Source organism: Melospiza georgiana, chromosome 9 (assembly GCF_028018845.1).
Source record: "Melospiza georgiana isolate bMelGeo1 chromosome 9, bMelGeo1.pri, whole genome shotgun sequence".
Classification (NCBI taxonomy): Eukaryota; Metazoa; Chordata; class Aves; order Passeriformes; family Passerellidae; genus Melospiza; species Melospiza georgiana.
The window spans coordinates 18,044,329-18,066,392 of NC_080438.1; the positions used below are offsets into that span (position 1 = coordinate 18,044,329).

The following is a 22,064-nucleotide window of genomic DNA, read 5'->3' on the forward strand; positions in this document are numbered from 1 at the left end:
AGATATGTTGAAAAAAATCTACAACTCAGGAAAATAGATACAACCATGTTTGTACATTACATTATAGCACAGAGTAAATACAGCATCCCTTAAGGTATTAAAATTTTGTAGCCATGAATGTTAATATTAAAAAAACCCGTAATGTTTCAATTCTAATTTTATATGATAAACACATGACTGACTGGAAAATACAGATTATTTACTTCATATGAAAGTTCACCTCATTTTGGCTGCATTGAATTGACATTTCTTATTATCATCTGTGCTTCAGGACAAGTGATAAAAGGAAGAATTTAGCCCAACAGAAGGCTGAGGCTCAAAAAAGATTGTATGGTCAAGGGTCAGTGAAAAAACTGCTGCCAGGTTCCTCAGACTGGGAGAAGCAGCGCCACACACTGGAAAGGAGAAAACAAGAACTGGTAGGAAGGGGAAAAAATGTGCTGTTTCTTGTTCATGGTTTATAATCTCTTTTGTTTTAATTGTCTTACTTTCTTGATTTGTAGAAGGAAAGACTTGCACAAGTACGTAAACAGATTTCCAAAGAGGAGCATGAAAATAGACACATGGGGAATTACAGGTGAATGTTTTTGACTGTATTAGTAGGAAATATTCAGTATATTCTTCAGGAACAGTGGAAACAAGTATTTGTGGTAGATGATAATTTTCTGCCAAAAATGTGTAGGCATTTGTAGAAAATATATACATTTACATCAGGTATCTTTTTTCAGATGGTTCCTTTCTTGATTCCTATTTTTTCCATGCACTTAGGAATTTATATGGCATCAGTCACCCTATTGTTTGTGCAAGACATTTGCCTCAAAGACATGATTGCTCACATTCAGTGTACATTCAGTCCATGATTGTTGTTATGGACCTGTTCTCTAATCACATATGATCATTCTTATCATGGTGGCAGGGGGTGCAGTGTGATATTCCCCTGTAAAAAGATCACATTTGAATTTTATCTCTGAGGCTTGCCAAAAATTCGGAAACTTTATGGGTGCTTCCATAATTTTGAATAGAGTGACATTTGAAATACTTTACTTTTATTTTTGCACTTGAATTTTGGATCTTGGCAGGCTGATATGTAAGTACCTTCAGATTCCTTCATAAAAGATGTTCAAAAGAGAGCTTTACATTGCCAGTTACAGGAAAACAAAAATTTTGTTTTGTGATGTTTTTGTTATTATTTCTTGTTATGAGAAGTGAAAGCATGGCGTAGGAATATTTGGTGAAAGGGGGCAGAGTATGGCTAGCAATATATGATGGGAATATTTGTCCAATCTTTATAACATTCATCCAGAATGTGAGAGGTCTGAGTTTACATATTTTATTGTGAACTACTCAGAATACCTTTATTGCTGTTCTTCATTGCTGCCTTTTTTTGAGCAGATGTTCTATATTTCCCAGTAAAATTCTCATTTAAACAGATAGATGTTTCTGTGAAATTCACATTTTTGATGACTTAACATTTTGCTTACAAAGAGTCTTTTTTTGTAACTTTTAATTACATATTATCTTGATGTGTAGAGCTGAACTAGTAAGTATAAAAACCATCTAGATGTACAATGAAGTGACAGAGTGCTTATTTTCATGCTACTAAAAGAAAGCACTATGATGCTTTAACACATTTTTCTTTTTGCTAACTTAAATGTCTAGCTTATTAACTGATCACATTTTAAGTTGCTTATTCAGTTCTTGACTGAAAATCAGACACATGTTCTCTTTATTTAGCTTTTGGGTTAATGTAAATCAGAAAAACCACAAAACTTTCTTTTTCTCAGGAAAAACTAAAGTGTCACTTCATGAGGAATCTGCACTTTTAAAAAGGCTAGAATAGCTTTGTGTTTTCTTATTACCATGTCTTTGAGAAAAGGCTGAAGGATCAGCAGACCATGAGAAGGAAAGTAATTTTGGCTAGAGTAGAAGAGGAATTTTATCTGAGAGTTATGCAGTATTTTCTCCATGTGATATTCATCTGTAGAGCAGGACTAGCTTGTGTCAGGCATTGACATAGAATCATGGAAATTTTGGATGCTAGTACTGCTGAATGGTTTAATATTGCACTCTGAATAAAAATCCAGAGAAACCTCAGTCAAACTCAGGAGGTTTGGATTTAATCTGTGGATATCAGCTCAGCAATTGGCTTAGTCCATGTCTGTGCAAGCACAGCAGGCTCCAGCAGGAGTCTTGGGGCAGCTGAAGTAGGAGCTGCACTTTCGAGCTCTTGTGAAACCATGAGGAGTTGGAAAGGAAGTACATGGCTTTGAAATGGCCCTTAGCTGCAGTCTATTTCTAAATACATTAAGAATACTACCCTTTCTTTAAAGCATTCTTGTATGCCATTTTCTCTGCAGTAGAATCAGCACAATTAAAAGGAGTTGACTGAAACGAAATTAGAACCTAAATCTCCTTTAGGTGTTTAATGCAAACTGGAAGCATCTTCATTTGGTTCTACAGCTGCCCTGAGACTAATGGTATCAAATCATCCTTTTTTTCCATTGCACCAAAATCCTCATGATAGATACCTTTTCAGGGAGGAAATGGCTTAAAAGGAAGAACAAGAGAAAAAAAGAAACTTGTAAAAAGTACAGAATTCTAAGACTCACAAATACAAAGAAGTCACAAAATGTCATGCACTGTATAAATGGTGTCCATGCCTTGCACAGTGCAGGCAAAATTACCTTATGGGTTACTCCTTACAACACCTTAAAAATTAGTCCTCCATCTTAGCCCTATTTCTGGCTGTGTTTTGGGTATTCATGACAGATGGATTGAAGTGGTTTTCTTCAAAGCCCATTGTTGCTTGATGAACATGAATAAATCACCAAGTCCTGCTTCTGATATTGTCATAATCTCCTTACCTGTGATTTTAGAGAGTAATGGCATAGCTGCTCTAATGGAAAATCAGTCACTGTTTATATCCATGTACCAGGTTTTTTTCTTTCTTTGTTATAGCACCTATTTCTTCCTGTTAATTTTTTGGAGGACTTAGCATTCAAGTGCACTACATACTCAATCTTTAATTCATACCCAGCCCATGGGATCAAAGCTATTGTTCAGATTTTCACTGTTTTGTGTCCTCTGATTGCTAATACAAATTGTTTTGTGTCCTTTTATTGCTAATACAAATTATCTTGTGGCTTTGAATTTGACATACAATATTTTGTTAATATTTCATGAATCATTCACACCTGTATGCATCACTCACACCCACTGAAATTTCTGAGCACTGCAAAACTGGGTTTTGGTGTACCTTTCGAATGACCTACATGGTATTTCTTTTTACTGGCTAATTGCTGGTTTAAACATGAACGTGTTCACTGAATTAAAAGTAGATTTAGAGAGCAATGGTCAGAGTATATGTTGTATAATTTGATATTATATAATTATTATAGATGGGATATATACATGTTAAAAAAGAGACTGTGTATTGTGTGATGAATACTTCAGCTTCTATCTTAAATTGTTTTCTTTTTCCTTTTTCAGGCGAATTTACCCTCCTGATGATAAGACATTACTTGAAAAGTATGAGAGTTTGTTAGCCACTGCTTTCCAGACGTTTCTTTCTGGAAGAGCAGCCTCGCTTCAGCGGGAAATGAATAACCCCTTAAAAAGAATGAAGGTACTGAAATGCACCGAGTTCTGGCTTTAGGAGTTACTTTGAATTAACGATCTCATGGATTAGTTTCACTAAAATCATGTGTGATGGCTGCTAAATAGCATTTGATAATGTTCTATGATCTTATTATTATTCTTTGTGCAGCCTGTGGGGCCAGATCCTTGAATCTGGATGAACTGCAGTGGACCCAGGGTAGAGACAGACTAGATGGCTTTAAGCTACTTTACCATATCCCTGATCCTCAGCCTTACCCCTGGCCAAACCAGAGGTTGGCAGAAACTGCTTTTGAGCTGATAATTGCCTCCTACTTCCTCCAGTAATGTTCCCAGCCTATTCATCCACTTGTATGGACTGGAACAAGGGGTACCCTAAAACCAGCTCCACTACTTAAAGGATTTAAGGCACCCAAAAATTTCACCTGATTTGCCTACTTATTTAGTCAGAGACAGTAGGAAAACAGCTCTATTAATAACCAGCTAACATGATGTAATTTGAAATCTGAGAAATAGTTTTGCCTCTTTGTAGTTGTCATCATCCAGCAGTTTTACAGGAATCTTTGTTCAATCCTTTAGACTTTTTTAAAAAATATATGTTAAGACTTGATTTTAACCCTCAATTTCATGTTGCTTGCAAGGAGAGATGCATGTATGAGAAGAAATATTTCTATTTCCTCCTGTGGAGGAATTCATATTCCTATTTGAGGAATTAGTAATCAGAGTAATTTCAAATTTCTACAACTTTCTGCTTGAGTTTTTGAAGGACAGGGTATGTCCTGCTTTGAATTAATAGTAATGGAATTCCCATTTCTAGGAGGAGGACATTTTGGATCTTCTGGAGCAGTGTGAAATAGATGATGAAAAGCTAACAGGAAAATGCCCCAAGCAGCGAGGACCTAAGGTATTTGACTTCTAGATACTGATTTTTTATTTCACTCTATAGACAGGTTTTCTGAGAATTTTAAGTGGGGAATTTAGTGAGCTGATCCAGCTGGAAGTTTTCTTCGTCTGACTGCCATTATTTTTTTATTTTTTTTAAAAGTATAAATAGAGGTATGACTACCATTTGTCCAACTAAATCCCATTATATTTTTAAGGGGATATGCAATCCTTCTTTCCTTCTCTAAACCATTTGGAGGAATTGCCATGCATGGCAACAACTGTTGCACGAGAGATTGATTTCCGTGTGTGAAAGGATTTTTATATCAATAGTGGATCTCTCAAAAGAATGCTTTCATCTCTAATTAATTAGTGCCAAAATCAGGATTTTGAGATCATGGGATAAAAGTATGGAAAGTCAACGAATTAATTATAATTTTGATATATTTGGAGCTTGCTCCCTTGCTAATAGGGTTGTACAGTATATCTTGGAACGCATTTTGTATCCAAAATCTGCTTTTAATGTGAATGTATATTATTTTTAGCTTAATGCTTTCTGCTTGTGTGCATAGTTCATGTGAGTCTTTGCCTTAAATAAACTGCATATCTCTAAGGCAGTAAAGATAAATAGTTTGGGCTTGACTAGAATAAGCATGTTTTTTATATCCTGTAAACATTTTAGGTCAAGTCTGCTTAGAAGAGCCTACATCTCTGTTCTGAGCTTTGATGGATTTGTTTATGGATGCATGTAAATTTTTTTACAGTGTTTTATGATTCTCATGACATAGTGTACAAATCTGTGGATATCTGTATAAAATGAATGCTGACAATTGTTCTGAGCTTGAAGAGGTCTGTAAATATGTGCAAGAATCCAAAGAGCTGCATCTTATTACAGGCATTCATTCTGGAAAGAGGATCTACATGCCCAATCTGGTATTAAGATAGATTTGCAGGGACCTCATTAAAATATGGGGATTTTGTGAGCTCGTGCTTTAACAGCAGTGGATTCATTTAAACAAGAGAAAAAACCTCAGTCCACCCTAGCAGTACTCTCAGTCCACATTCTTACAGAGATGCTTTGCTTTGAAATTTTGTTCTTTAACATGGGATCAGTTATTCAAGTTCAAGATCTCAGTCACATTTTCCCCTTTTCCCAGAACCCTGTATTTTCCCAGCAACCCTAGAGAGCAGCTATCTGGTTGACTGAGTGCACACTGACTTGTTCTATTCTACCTCTACACTCCTTGCTCACAAGGCTTTCCCAGGCTGGAGACGGTAACTTTTAATTAAACATTAATAGGGTACTAAGCCCATAAGCCCAAATTGAGAAACCTCTCTCAATTAGTTGTAAGATGAATTTTGATTAACTTATGAGTAAGACTTGGTCTTATTTTATAGCAGGCAAATGGATGGTGTAGCTTATAGCTGCCTTACTGGTACAATATTGTTTGCACTTAGGTGAGAAAGAAAAAATTGCTTATGACCAAAATTTCATTTTTTCCCCCCTAAAACTGATGAAATCCAGCCAGAAAACAATGAAACTAGCTTATCCAGGGAGAGTGTTTATTTTCCTTGCACTGTGCACACTTCATGCTATGCAGGATTCTTATTCCTGCATCTTTTTTGTGGCCCTGATACATTTCTCAATCATTTAAACCTTGCCTACAGTGAAGCCATGTAAGCAGAGATTTCCCTGGTTGCATAATGTCCTGTGAGCTCCCTTTCAAATACAGATGACCATGCAGATGGTCCTGGTATCTTTTCCCAAAGAGCATCACCTCTTCCCTGTGAGGGTTAAGGTGCATATAGCCAATCATATGCATTTAATGGGCCACCTCTTTGTAAAGAGCCTGCTATGAGATATGTAATGTCTAAATATATGTCTATACAGAAATTTGGTGAGTGAGGCAGGCAGTAAAAAGTACTATTGCCTGTCAATCTGCCAGGTAAGAGAATAAGTCCAGCTGTAAACCTCATCTTGTAACGATAAAATCCTACAAATAAAGAACTATTTCCACATACAGGATCTAATGGAAAAAAAACCCCAACAAAACAACCACAGGACTGGTACTTTTCATGTCATGTAATCCAACATGAAAGGTTCTTTGAGAAGGTCATGGAGTCTGTCCCCCTTTAAATTCAGTGGCAGCCCTGCTGACTGAAGGTACTCTTAGGTCAGATGCTCTGTTTTGGGTTGTACTCTTCCTTAGGAAAAAACCATCAGTCAGGACTCAGAAAACTAAAAGGACAACTGGAATAGTTAGGAGAGAGAAGTGTGTTCCTACTCATAGGAACATGAGTAGAACATGTTTCCTCCACACATAGAAACATATAAACATCTACATTCCCACATACATATCTCTGCATAGGAGAGGTTGAGGGCAGTGCACGTATAAATAAATACAAGCTTTGCATCTTACAATTATTCTGTATTTGCTAGGAATTTCAGCCTTATTTTTATTTGAACATGATTAGGAATTCAGTGTAGGAAAAAAGAAGTCAAGAAGTTCACAGAATGAAGGCATTTTTTCCGGCACTTAAAATATCACTGAATTTTGCATAGATGGAGAAGGGCATTCTGGAAACGTCCAGTTTATTTACAGCCTCTAGAGGGCTCCTGACACCTGCACACTGTCAGGGTTACCTCTGTTTGCAGGACAATGGACTAAGGAACTAAAATAACAGATGTTGTACAGGAAATGAGAAATTAATTTTAATTATTTTGGTATAAGATTAGATGAGTTTAGTCACAGAAAAATTGGGTTAGCATAAGGGTAAGATCAAGGTGATGAGCTAGGCAAGATGTGCTAGGCAATCAGATTTCTCCTGAGATCAGCTATTATTTGTTATTGAATCTCCAGATTCATCTATTATTTGTTATTATTGTTTCTTGTAATTTCTTTGATTTTTCTTTTTATTTTTCTTTGTTAATTGATATTGTTTACTGTAGAATGTGTGAGGAACATGTATATGATAAGTGGAATAAGATCTATCTTAAAGCCCCTGTGAGCTATGATTGAAAATGTTTGTTATACCTTGTGTAACTCCTCAGGAATGTCTGATCAATATGTCTACATAATACACAGCATTTCATGATAAGAACAGCTATTTTTAATAAAGTGTTATGTGTTGAGGCACCTTACTTTTATCCCTTTGGCAGACAGATACATATCAATCTTGTATATATTCTTTGTGTAACAACAATTGTTAGGGTCCTCCTATATGCAATATTCTTCTCTAACTTCTTCTTATCTGGTCTAGCAGCTTGGGATGGCATAAATGTGCTATTAGTGACAGAAATCCCTTCCCTTCCTTGTCTGGAATAGAAGTTCAGGTAGCATCTATTTAGTTATAAAGTGTATCTTGCAGGAACAGGAGGTTTTGGGGCTTTTTCCTGTTACTCTCATAATAAATTTAGGTGCATTAAATTATGCTAAGATGTCTGAAAAATTTAAATTCTTCCTGGGAGTTCTTTTTCACTTTGACTCAAAGTATGTCCAGAAATTATGATTTTAATTTTTTTTTCATCTGGAATCCATTCTGTAGATGAGGCTATCAGCATAGCTTCTTATAGCTGAGAGTAACTGGAAAGTAAGTGTGTAGGAAAAAAAGGTGACCACATAAGCCTACATAGGAGAACAGATGTAATGGAAGATACTGCATTTTTTGTGTCTCACTAATGGTAGATGGAAGATGAAAAGTTTTCAATTGCAGTTTCTGTTCTTGGATCAGTTTCTCTGTCTCCACCTTTTTGGTTTTGTCTTGCAGTATCCTTGGTAATAGCACAGGATTAAAATTAGATAATGGCACTGAATCCCATGTGCATATGAGGCACCAAGAACCCCCAGCATGGCTTGCTATAAATTCTTTGGTTTCTGCTTTCTGTGGGATGTAGATTAATCACTTTCTTTTTGAAAGTAAAACAGACAGTTCCCTGATGTATTTTTCTACTTATGTTGATCACTGTTACGCTCTAGTTTCAGTTATTGCAAATATCAGTGAGGAACCTGAACTGATTGTAAATGGTATTCTGAATAAATTGATTTATATTTTCAAACCATAATGCAATATGTCTGGTAGTGCAATTCATACTTCAAAGAATTCCCCCCTTCCTTAATATATTATGCTGCTCTTCATGTGGCAAAGATAAGAATTACAGTGGAATGAATTTAATGAAATATTTAAGCAATTATTCTAAAATTTAGGACAAACTTCCAACTAATTTGGAAGGGTTTATAGCTGTGCAAATACTGCCTGAACCTGCCTGAACCAGGGATTTGTGTGATAGCTGGTAGTTTCTTTGGGATTCAATTCAATTTCTTGGGGGTTTTTTCTTTTTTTTTTTTTTTTTTTTAGCCCTTGTGTTCAATGCCAGAAAGTGCACATTCCTTAAGGAAACCTAAGAACCACAGCAGTGACAGTAGCTGTGATAGTGACAGCAGTGTGTCAGAGTCAGGAGAAGAAACTGAAAAGGAAGATCACAATGAAAAAACAGAGAAAAAAGTTTCATATGATGTTGAAGAAAATAAATACAAATCTTTAGAACGATCAGGTAAGTTAAATAATCACTTTTCCAAGGAAGTCTGGCATTGATGATGAATTATATTAAATTCCTCAGTCTTTTAGAATGTGTCAACATTGTATCTCAGGGTTTAACTCTGGTTTGCTTGTTTTAGTTGCTTTAAAATGTTTTCTAAATTAACAGATATATACCATGTTATTTTTTGTTTTCGTGATGTATTGTCTCAAAGAATTTTATAATGTAGTTGCACATGTATAATGGTGCTTCTAAAATTTTATTTTTCATAGCAGCATTTATTTAGCTGAAAACTGAATTAAAAAATGCTGTAACAATGCCTTAACAAATGAGAAATACTGAATCTTCAAATATGAGATCCATTGAGCAAATTTTCTCTCCTGTTTCCATATCGTTATGGTTAGGAAACCATACACAGAAGTCACATACATTTTGACCTAAAGAGCACATGCCCTCTCTCATAAATCTCATGTGTGTTATAGTGGATTGGAGTCTGGTTAAAGCTGAATATGAGGAAGAAATAAATGTACCTATAAGTATGTAAATTCTGTATTATTAGGGGATCTGACATGATTGACTTCTACACAGATAGTTGTTAGTCAACACACGTAGTACATCATCTGTGCACACACTGATCATATGTGTTGTTAGTTACAAAGACTGAAAAATGGGTGTTAAAAAATAATAAATAATAACGTCATTCATTTGATCTGTCTGCAGGTAGAATGAACTGCAAACCTTCAAATAAAAATGTAAAGTCTCCATCATATTCGTCCCCCACGTCATCCACAGGTCCGATCCGGCGTTCTGTGAGCTGCCCTCGCTCCATATCGATCCTCACTATGCAGTCCCAGGGAGCGGAGCCGCGCCCCTTTTCAGCCAAAGCAGCTCTCCAAATGCAGCGAACAGCCTCTGGGAACAGGTCCCACTCCTTGAGTCGTAGCCCATCTTCAGCCAGATTCTCTCAGACAGCCACCTCGGGAACTATGAACTCTTCAGGGGTGAGTTAACACAGTGGTTGCATTCAAAATGTGTTCCATTCTCTCTAAAACTCAATAAATACACTAGTAATTTTTGCAACATCAGAAAATTTGAGGTACTGTTGTCAAGATTGTTTTGACAGACACTTGAGCATACAAGATCTCTAGACCTGTGTGTGAAATGGGATGAGTGCCAGCTGTGATGTCTCAGTGTTTGTGGTGCAGCAATACAGATGTTACAGATATGGTGCAGCAATACAGATGTTTGTAGAAATAGGTTTCTTAAGAGAATGGGAAACCCTCACTTTCTGAATGGGAAACCTTCACTCCTAAACAGCCTTTTAAAGATAGAAAGGATCATTACTTCTCTTAAAAATTTTCTGTGATTTGTCTGGGGGCTCCTGGTTACTGCAAAATCCTTACAGTAACAAAAATACATCCAGATTTCAAACCCAGTGTATAGTCCAAGGGTAAATACATTGTGCCAGAATAAAACATTAGGAAGGTTTTGTATGGCTGTCCATTGTAGAAGATGGTGAGATTAATTTTCAACCTATTAGACCTCTTTTGCATATGCTATACCTCTGCAGTAGAGCTCTACTTCCAAAGTGAACAGCTGAAAATTTATACAGTGCTTGTGGTCTTTGGGATTTGCCACTGCAGTAGCTGACTCAGAAGCCATTCTCTTTTTTAAAAAAGAAGATAAACTGTCTTGCATTTGCACCCTCTCCTTGAGACAGACAAGCAACTGGCCCAAATAATTAACAGATTAGATAAAACACTTTTAATTGTTTAGAATTTGTGTGGTTTGTTGTACTTTTCACAATGTACTTCTGGACCATGTATATTTTTTCATTTTGCTGGCAGATTGCCATCCTCTTTGGTATCTCCTTCACAGCCCAGGCATTTTTTCTTTTGTGTTGTGGTGATGGAGCCCATATTCACTTATCCCTAGGCAGCGTTTGCAGGGATCAATCCCCAGCCTCACTCAGGATTGCACTGCCTGCTGGTGCCAGAGCATTTCCATTCATGCTTTGATGCCTGACCTATATATTTCATCACCCAAATAATTTGTGCGGAGATGGGGCAAAACAAATTGGCACTTTTAACCCGTATTTGCTGCCTCTCTGTATTGTGGTGAGCTTTGATTGTGAGCAATCCTTTTGTAATGCTAATTAACTTGCTTCATAGTATTTACTATCTCTAATCATCATTTTTATCCGGTAGAACGCTCATTGTCTGTTTTGCCTGTGAGGCTTTGTCTAAATGATGAAAAAGGGTGCTTTTAAAATTGTGTGCTGACATCTTGTGAAATACTCCTTAACATGGTTTTCCGTCTTTAAAGTCAGCTAATAGAATTGGAAAGACATTAAGATTGTGTCTTCACAACAATGTGTTAAAGGTATTTTTTATTGCATTAGCTATCTCAAGTTTAAAAAGTACCCTTTTATCATCACCGTGTACCCTGAGAGTTTAATGAGACAGTGCTAATATGGATTTTTCTATTCACATTAACTTTATATCAAATACAAATTACTGAAAGATTAAAAGCAGTCTTTTACCATCTGATGTTAAAAATGGCCTACTCGCTTAAATTAACATTAGTTAGAAAGCATACTCTCTTTTTCATTGAGAAAGCTCCACCACAGAAATGATCTTGATCTTGATGTCTAGAACAATTACTTTGGGTGATAGAGCTTAGGTCATGCTTCCTAAAAATGATGTGAATAAAATTACTTACAGAATGGATAAGAATTACTTATAATTTAGCACTGTATTCTGAATGGAACTCTGTTCATAAATATTTTTGCAACTAAGAATAATATATTATATATTACTGCTAGAATAACATTAAAATTGATAATCTGTGATTTACTAAGAAGAAATCATTTGTGCATGATATAGTTTATCTGTTCTTCGCGCAAGAAAAGAGCAGTACACTGCCATTTTTGGAGTCTGCTGAGATACAAATGTTCTAATTGCAGGGAAACAAAATTTAAAATAAATCATTTACAGTTGGGAATTACAGACATATTCTTATAGGAGTTAGAAGCATAAGTGGATTTCAAATTATTTGCTATCTTATTATTTCAGCCATATTAACATGTATCAAATACCAGAGTATTTTTTTTTTGGTGCTTGAAAATATTTATCACTCACTTAATTAAAGATATCCTTAAGTATTGTAGTTGTTACAGAATACAAAGATTAGAAGTGCCTAAAAATTTTGAATTTCACTCTTGAAAAATGTTAAAATGAGATTGACTTGGTCTTGCAAATGAGAAAAAGCAAAAGTATGTGAAAGTACAGAAAGAGGATCGGAAACACTTCTAACTAGTGTGTCATGTTTTTAAGTAGACCCCCAAATCCTCCAAAGATCGTGTTCTGCCAACCCTGCAGAGGTTCAGTTCAGCGTTGGTGTAAAAACCATTGATACTTTAAACAAAACTCTGGACAACTGGAGGCCCTGTCAGACCCCTCACTGACTAAAGCAGGAGAAAAGTGGTCTTTTTAATGCTCCCTGAAATGTTGGCCCTGTGATATACTGCCTGTTTATGTTAAATTGTTGAAGTGACGCACTGAAAGGATGCTTTTTATGACTAATATTTTTTATTATGTTGAATTTAAATTCAAAGTCTGTTATCTCAATTTCAAATGTATACTTTAAATTGTGGCATCATAAATATGGAATATATGTTTGTTTATTCTGTTTCAAACAAACGAACATTTTAACTGTTTTTCTTGGATTTCTTGACAACTCTCAGTAATGGTGATGCATTAATGTATGTGATATATATTAGTTCTGTATTAGATAATATGTCTATGCACTTTATTAATATATTTTATGTCACTCTAGAATTTTTTTTTGTCAAGCAAACATCTTTGTAATGTGATTTAATGGCACGCTTAAAATGTTTTCCTCTGCTTTGTGTTGGCTTTTAGAGTGAGTCTTTGCTGCAACAGAAAACAAAAGAGCAAGAAGTTGCTTTGACAAAGGAGACTCTTCTCCGTATCAATGACTTGAAAGTAAGGTTCCCAGGAAAAACAAATGAAGAATCTGAATTGATTATAGAAGATGTAAGTATCAATAAATAAGAAAGAAGAACAGACTAGACATTGTTTAGGCTACTGAAATGAAGGAAAGTAAAAAGCTCAATCTATGATTCATTAGCTCCTATGGCCTTAAAACTTCCAGAACTCAGGATAACTCAAAAGAATTTGAAAGCTTGGAGCTTTGCATCCTTTCTGACCTTAAAAGCACAGCACTGAAAACATTCCTGTGTCCTTATAAAATATGTGAGAAATAATCAGGAGGGTTAGGAAAATTCAGTTTTTCATTGTAGAGAGAGTTCAAACTTTTAAGTAAGCCAAGAAGAATGTTGCAATTCATATTTCATCTGATATTGTTAAAACAGACCCTGACCTGTTTAACTTGCTCTCAAGCAGGCATACTAGAGAACTCAGAACTGTATGCTGCAGGCAGAATGGAGGTTAGGGGGTCATAAAGAACACCAGTCTCATGTGCTTTTTTGGCTCTTGTAGTCTACCAAATTCACCTTTCTCACATCTAATGTTGTCCTGAGCCTTGTAGTTTAGTATCAAAGACATGTGAAACAACGCCAAAATAAAGGTCAATTAAATCCCAATACTTGATATATAAACAGAAATGGCATGGTGTCTAAATACTTTGTAAATATTTAATGCGAAGAAGCTAACAGGATGGAAAAGAAAAAAATAAAGATGGATGTTCTCTTGTCATTTTAAAAGGAAAATTGAAAGGATTCAAACTAACCTGTACTCTGATGTAGTGAGCACCGTCCTTGATCTGTTAAAATTAATCTGATTTGTTATCTGGCCAGAAAGGACCTGAGCTGTGTGAGCTTCCAGAATGCTGATAATGTTTCTAGCAATCTCTGCAGCTACACTGGAGTGGGAAGGAATTCTTCTGTAGTGATGGTTGATTTGGTGCTGGTGGAAGACAGTACTCACCACCAGCAGGCTGGGTTTCCCAGCAGCAGGGCTGGAACCCTCCATGAGACGCTGTCCCCGATGCCCCAGTGTGCGGCTCTGCGCGAGCCGGCTGCGAGCGCTCATCTGGCGCTGCTTCCTCGCACAGCGCCAGCCTGGGGAGCGCCACGCCTTCCTGGGGCACAGCTCTTGTAACATTCATCTGGCCATAACCAATTCCTGATGGCAAAGAGTTCATCACGGAGGAAAACGAGTGCTGGCGAGACAGAACTTGTTGAAGGTCTGGAGCAGAGTAGGAAGATAAAATAATAAAACAATAATAAAACAAGAATAAAACAAGAATAAAAATGTATGTTTGCAGCTTGAGCTATTTTGGTAGCACTTATATTTTGTGAGAGGAGAGTGTTGCAGTTCATATATGATTATTTATCATATATGATTTCCAGGTATGTCCAATGTCCCATTTGCAGCAAAACCCGTCACTATTTAAATAGATCAGCAGTTATGCATTCTTGAGCTTACTACTCTCAAAAAATCTGGGCTGAGTCAGTCAAGACAACTTTCTAACTGCTTTGTAGTGTATGATTGTCAGAATCAGGTAGAAAAGAGGGTGGTATTAACTGAAGCATCACACAGATCTTTGCAAATGTTGCCCCACATAATTTTGCAAATATTTTGCTATTTGTTTTAGAGAAAATTTCTCACAGCAGTCTTTAAAATGCTCACATTTTTAAGGGTTAGGAGTGATCGTGATTGAAAGACCAGCTTTCAGTTGTTTTCATGTGTACTTTTTATCTTGTGTTTTACAATGACCACAGATTATGGATAATTGGAAGTATCATAAAACAAAAGTCTCATCCTATTGGTTGGTAAAACTGGATTCAGCAAAGCAACGAAAAGTAAGTGACATATTTCATTTTCAGGAGGTCATCTAAAGTAGATGCATAGCAGTGCTTCTACTGGTGTTTAGCAATAGCTGGGAGGGACTTGAGATGCTAAAATGTTGACTATTGGTACTAACATAGATGTGCATTAATTCAATTAAAAGACATTATGCTCCATATTTGGAGAAGCATGATTGCTCTGGATTATAATTTAAAAATCAATTTCTCAAAAAACTAGTCTTCTAAAAAAAAGGCAAACCAATGAATGATTAGTGCTTACATACCTAAGTTCTAGCTAATGTTCTTAGAAAGGTATTCACTTGGCAGATTTGATTGATAAGGGCTACACCAGTCAGCAGTTTCAGACCAGGCATATTAAAACTCCATTAGAGGTAGTGATACTCACTTGGTTGTTAGAGTATTTGACCCACAGTATTAGAAGAGATCGTGCTGAATAAAAAATGGACCTACCAAGCAAAGAATTTTCTCCTTTAAGCGTTATTTCAGAAAGCCTCCCATAGAGGGTGGTTCTGCCCTTTATTTGACTGGCAGTCATGTTAAACCAAGGGCACATGTACAAAGGATGACAGAGATTGATGTGCCAGGTTGTTACCTGCAAAAACTGCACAATCAGAAATGTGGACTTTTTGCTCTTGTTGTGAGGACATCTTTTACAACTTTAGGAGACTTATAATTCCTGAAGCACTCGTGAGCCCTTCATCTTTGCTTGCACTGGAAATGATTTGCCTTTTTTTTAAACTGCTTTTAACCTCAATCCCTTCAAGCAATCAGATAGTTATTCTTAGAAGGGTAGTTTATAAAAACGGATTAACTTTGACAATGACATTGCAGCTGAGGACTGCCAAATGTCTTTTGTTGATTTGAAAGAAGTATGTTTTATATTCCAATGAGGTGGGTGAAGGAGAAATGAGCGAGGTGGAGAATATTTATGCAAGTAAGAAATCTGTCTCAAAGGTACCTTTTGCAACTTTGTGAAATACAAAACAGAATCTCAGTCCCTTTCACTCTTACTTACTGCGAAATTCTAACACACAAGAAGAAAATACCTGGGCAATGTACTAGATTGCACAATGTTCCTACATGACAGCTGTATTTGCTTAACAATTATTCCACATGATATAGAAAAATTAAACTTAAACTTATATTCTTTGTGTAATGTTCTGGCATTACAGCATAGGTACTGGAGGCATTCAGAAGTAAGTTGAGAATAAACCAATTAAATCAATTCATGCTAAAAAAAATTAACCTCTAAGACTTTCAATAAAAAGAGATTTTGGTATGGGAGGAGATATGACTGCTTCATGTTGCATCACTTTACATAATTTCTTTAAAAGTGTTTTGATGGTTACCAGAGGGGTTTGAATATGCCCTTTCATAAAATCTTGTTCTATTATACCTAGATAATTTGTTTTGTTAAAGTAAATGATGTAAATTAAAGAGAAAAATGAAGGCAAGTTACGGAAATTAATTTAGAAAAATGAAGATATAGGTTTCATGAAGTTCCAGCCCTTGTGCAATGCCTTGTCTCTTTTCTTAAATGGATGATTTTTTTTGCCATGTTTGCACATAAAGGACAATTAACCAGCACATTTCCTGCACTGGCATATTGGCAATATCAGCACAGTAAAAACAGGAGAAAGATTTTTTTTTTCCAGAGTACTTGGCAGTCTGTGGCTTGCTCTAAGATGTTCAGTTCTTAGTTTTCTTCAACTCCAGGTACTACAGTAAAAGGAAAGGCTCTACACTGGCATCGTTGTTTTTAGCTTATGTCTTTTGGACAAGAGAGAGAGCCAATACAGGGTGGTATTGTTCTTTTTCACTCAAGGAGATATTATTTGTCAGTGTAAAACTGCAAAGAAATGCAGGGCTGATTCTTATGTGCTTTAGGGACTGAGTTGTTTCAGATGTGTGTTTGACCACAGACACCAGCCATGTGTGTGGGAATGCTTTGGACAGGTGAGACACAAGGAAAAGGGCTTGGGAAGCATGAAGGCAGATGCTGCTAAGGAAGTGTCTGAAAGTCTGAGCCTGTCCCACAGTCATGGGACAGTCCAAAACCTGGGCTTAGCTCCTGCTATCACAAAAAAAGATCAGTGCCCTTAGGTTTTAATATCTTATTCCTTCTATCTCACTCTTTGGGAGGACTAGGCCATGGGTGTGGGTTTTAGTGCATTAGATACCTGCATTCATAACGACTCCCAGCAGAGAGGACGGTATTGTATTTACTTTGGGCTATTATGTACATGGAATTACTGCAAGACCTGTGCATGCAGACTAATCTCAGGTCTTCATAAAGAGTTTAAATAACATGGAAAAAACCATATTTCATCAAGGCTGTTGTTATTAGGTATCTATAGATTTTCTGCCCATTGGGCATACTAAACAGCTTCTTTGTGCTATTGCAAACATTTTGTATATTTAAGCTTTATTTCCTTCATTGTCAGACAATTTATAAACAACAATTTTTTATGTAGAATCTAAAAATTGCAATTCCACAGCATTCTTCCATAATTTATTGTTCTACTAAATCTCTTTCACCTTTTGAGAACCATGATTCACTACACGAATCAGTTTGTCTTACATATCTGAAAGTTTCCAGGGAAAGCATTGTACCTTCTAATTTATAAAATCTTACACCAAATTAGCAAATACCCCCATCTGTTTGCTACCCACTTGAGGGTGATTGTTTTTTTTGGAAGATGCTGTTATGCAAAAAAGGCAGAGAGGGTGTTTCCTTTGAAGGAAATTTCATGGATTTAACTGGCTTTTTTGTTGATAGTTTACATGCACTGTAGGCTTTTTTATAGGACAGATTTTACACTGCTCAGAGTGTCAATATGTGGTCTAAATACTACTTTGGTCACAAAAATATTCCCAGACTTATTGATAGTATCTAAATAGACAGAATCCAAGACACTCTGGAGTCTTGAATCTCTCCAGGGATTATGAAGGGAACATAGAGGACTTGGTTAAGAGAATGTCCAGATATTTAAAAGCAGGCACGATAAATCCCACCTTCCTTCCATGTCCCAGTTCAGTGGGATGTGCAAAGGTGTATCCAGGACTCTGGTAAGTTGGATGTGCAGCTGTCTAGCACTATACTGAATGCAGCTCAGCCTTTAAGCACTTGCATTTAAATGTAGTCCATATGTAATAAATCCATGGCATGCTGATAAATGTTTCTATTTTAAATACCTTGCTGATTATTTTCTTACTGATTTCACCACTGTCTCTTGCCAGGTACACTAATATGGTTTGATATAGGGTAACACTGAACTTAAACAGACATTAAACCAAAGGCAGTTTGTAGTTTTCCAGGACATTTTACTTCCTTATAAAATAGATTTTACAAGGGAGTGGGAAAAGAAGACATACAGTGCTTGGGTTAATTAAGTTGCTTCCAGTCTTTAATTGACACAATTAAAGACTAGAATTTGTTTCTTTTTACCCTTTCTGTCATTTAAACGAGCTAGTATTATTGAACAGACTGAAAAAACAGAAATAAACTTTTCAGTAATAAAATTAAAATACTTTGATTTGGCTTTGCAAAATGTTACTAACAGAAAGAACATATAATAATAAAAAAGTTAGCTGATGACTGCACAGAAATGAATGTAGGAATGTACAAGGATAGCTGTCTGTATGCATGCTGGGCATCAGCCATCAGCTGGGTTTTGGTTTTGCAAAATGCCTTTGATTTACTTGGAATGCTCTTTCCTAGGTTTTGGATATAGTCAGGACAAGTGTCCGTGCAGTTCTACAGCACGTCTGGAAAGCTCCGGACATTGAAAATCTCCATCTCTACCGTCTTTTTAACCGGCTGTTTAATCGCTTACTTTGGAGCCACGGCCAAGGTCTGTGGAATTGTTTCTGTAATTCAGGGTAAGCCGATTTTTCTTCTCTTCTTCTTCATAACTTCACAATTACAATCAATGCTGACATATTTTATTGCTCATTTTCACTCACAAGAATGATGTCATACACTGAACTTGTTTTAAAAGCACCTTAAGATATATAGTAGAATTAAATCTAGCAATCAAGGCCAACCTTTTCAGAAATGGAATCAAACATTTAGTAATGTATTTACAAATTTAAAAATCTAAGGAAAAAAATCTAATATTCAGAATGTTTTAGCCTTAAGTCAACTCTTTTTCTGGATGGTGCATGATTTTTAAGCCAGACCACTGTGTCAAACATGGACTTGCCATCAACAGAAATCACAGTATCTATTTGTGCTCCAGATCATAAGGATAGTTCAGTCTCAAGTGCAGCTGACATCTCATGCCAGATGCAGTGTCACTTCTGTGATTTACTAATAAACAGTTCAAACTTCTGTGCTTGATTATATTCACTGTTTCCCATAGTGGTAGAAAGTTAAGTATATGCAGAATATTGAATGTCCGTGTAAGCAGGTGTTTTTGGTTTGGGTAGCAAATACAAGTTTTTTACAGGGAAGAAAAGATCTGGACAAATAAACAAGTTCAATAACTTATACTTCAGAATCTACCTTCCTGAAATCAAAGGCATTGGTAGAAATATAGATCTGGGGGCTCATATCAAGGGTATTAACCAATTGCTCCCACACACCAATTTATTAATAAAATAAGAATACAAAATTTTAAATATAAAATATATTACACACAAAAAAGAACATTTTCTCTGTTAGTATATAAATGTATAAAGAATGGAGGGGGGCATTTGTTAGCTTGCATAAGTTGTTCTAAGAGATGTATTGAAAATGAACTACAACAATTAATATGCTGCTGGATATTGTATGGACAAAGGAATCAAGTCAATATGTTGTTCACATATAGTCATTTATCATATGTGGAGAACTTGCACATTATCCTTGTTAATTGTTTCCCAAGAAAATGGATCACAAGAAGAAGAGGGATCTGAGGGATCCAAAAGATCAACAGGTCTTTTATCATCATCACATTACTGAAGGCTTGTTGTTGTGCAAGCTGTTAGGATTCTTTACAATTTTTTCTTTCCTTCATGCTAGCAGAGGCGCGTAAAGTCTTGAGTACAAGCTCAATTCTTTTGTTGTCATAAAATATTATAAGTGGAGTTATTCTTTGAAAAAGATTCAGTTCCTTGTAAGAGGAGTTGTTATATAAAAGATTCTAAAAATACTGTAGAATATATAAATATCCAGTATGTATAACTATCACTCTGCATGTAAAACACTTGTTACAGATAATACAGAATTCATGGAAGAAAACAAAAAGGCTGTTTGCACCTTGCCAGTATGTTGTTTATTCAGTTACAACCATCCTTCTTGCCCCATAACACACAACTGAGAACTCATGGCAGTACCTCTGTAGCAGAGAGGTCAACTTTTCATCACTCTTCCCCAAGAGTTCATTGTGCCATTTTAAAGAATTGGAATAAACAGATTGGAATAAACATAGGGTGCGTGTAGAATTTGGAGAAACATGTTGGGAAAGAGGAATTAATGTGCTGATTCAGAAACAACATTACTATATGAAAATCCATTAAGGAGTGTAGTGTGTTCACTATTCATAAGATATATGTCTTGGGAGAAGAATGGAGCTAATGGCCTTATGGTTTCCTCTTGCTGGTTAGATCTCTGCTAGGTATATGCTATTTTAATGAAAAGAAAGAACAAAGAAAATCTCTGTGAAAAAAAGGTGATGTAAAGGGTTTCATAAAGGTTCATTTGTTTTACTGTGTAATAAACAACTAAAACTAATAGAAAAAAACTAGAAGAACTAGTTGACTTCAGATGATTATAAAAATAATAACACATGATTGACCACATTGCACAATCCAGTATAATACTCTTTTTTTTGTATCTGGTGAGGAGTCTGTGATTTCTTACTAATGTATGGAAGATAAAGTTACAGTATAACCAATTAAATTTAGCAAACAGAATTCTGATCCCTGTTGATTGCAGTATAATGGAGAATAAACTGAATCTGTCTAACACATGGAGGAAGTTGCAGAGGCACATTCATATGAAAGTTCATTAAAATTCATGTGTATGTTTCCAAATCTCAGCTTTTGTTATGAGGGTAACTATCTAGTATTAGTTCATAGTCAGTCACAGTTGCAGCAGGCCATATATTATTTGTCACTGAAAAAATGCCACTTAACTGTAGAAAAGTTATCACAAAGTCCAGAACCTAAAGAATTTATCAGGAAAGTTTCTTCTACAGGATTTCTGAGTGAATGGAGTGAATTATAATATAATTATGTGTAGCAATGTGAATCTGTTGAAGGAATGTAATACTTGGACTGTCATCTTGCTACTTTCTACCGACATGACTTCATGAAGAAAGACTGAAGACAATAGATTAATTTCTATATAAAAATACATATGGTCAGTTCCCAGACAGAAAACAGTTGAGAAAAATATATTAAAGAAAAGTAGTAGTATTACTCAATGATCTTAAGAGCTCATTTCCAACCTAAATGATTCTATGATGATTCAGTTTGTGAAATTAAAGTTTTGATGTATACAAACAATACTTAAACAATTGTATGAATAATAATTAAAGACAAATGCTTGCATCATTGAAATTTATGTTTGCAATGAAAATTCAGTAGGACTGAATGTTTTCAGCTGGAAACTACCATCTAGACAGAGGAGCCAGGCTGACAAATCAGTTAGCTATACATACAGCTCATCTTTTAGTCATAAATGGTTTTAATTCCATCCTAATCATAGAATCATTGATTCATAAAATATTAAGGGGTCGGAATGGATCTTATAGATTATCTAGTCCCAGCCCCCAGCCATGGACAGGGACACCTCCCACTAGACCAGGTTGCTCAAGGCCTTTTCCAGCCTGGCTTTGAACACTGTCAGGGCTGGGGCATCCACAGCCTCCCTGGGCAAACTGTGCCAGTGTCTCACCGCCCTCACAGTGAAATGCAGCTCAGTTAAAAAAAATCTTACTAGGCAGGAGTGAGCTTGCTGGTTCTGTGATGTTGTTTGAAGGATGAACTTTCTACAGGGGCATTGTGAAATCTACTGCTGCTCTCTGTGGGCAAGGCTAAATCGGCCTGGATGCTACGTTGAAGCCAGATGCAGCAAATTTTCCTCACTCTGTGAAGTGCTTCTTTCATATACAAACAAAAAAGCTCAAGCTTACAAACCGTCTGTGCTACTGGATAATAATTCTGTCCAAAAAAAGTCTTCACAATCAC

The 22,064-nt window shown here is 36.0% G+C and overlaps 1 protein-coding gene across 5 annotated transcripts in view; it reads left to right on the top strand.

The window, feature by feature from the left end:
* Nucleotides 1-22,064, top strand: part of TTLL7 (tubulin tyrosine ligase like 7) — a 65,396-nt gene that overhangs the window by 36,785 nt on the left and 6,547 nt on the right. For all 5 annotated transcript variants that reach the window (XR_009114807.1, XM_058030235.1, XM_058030237.1 and 2 more), the window contains 9 exons: nucleotides 272-419; nucleotides 504-577; nucleotides 3,490-3,625; nucleotides 4,433-4,519; nucleotides 8,854-9,049; nucleotides 9,755-10,035; nucleotides 12,958-13,092; nucleotides 14,802-14,882; nucleotides 18,610-18,770. Coding sequence is in view for 4 of the 5 variants with exons in the window: in XM_058030235.1 (XP_057886218.1) it covers nucleotides 272-419; nucleotides 504-577; nucleotides 3,490-3,625; nucleotides 4,433-4,519; nucleotides 8,854-9,049; nucleotides 9,755-10,035; nucleotides 12,958-13,092; nucleotides 14,802-14,882; nucleotides 18,610-18,770 (1,299 nt within the window). In the remaining variant the exon portion in view is untranslated. The remainder of the gene's footprint in view (nucleotides 1-271; nucleotides 420-503; nucleotides 578-3,489; nucleotides 3,626-4,432; nucleotides 4,520-8,853; nucleotides 9,050-9,754; nucleotides 10,036-12,957; nucleotides 13,093-14,801; nucleotides 14,883-18,609; nucleotides 18,771-22,064) is intronic.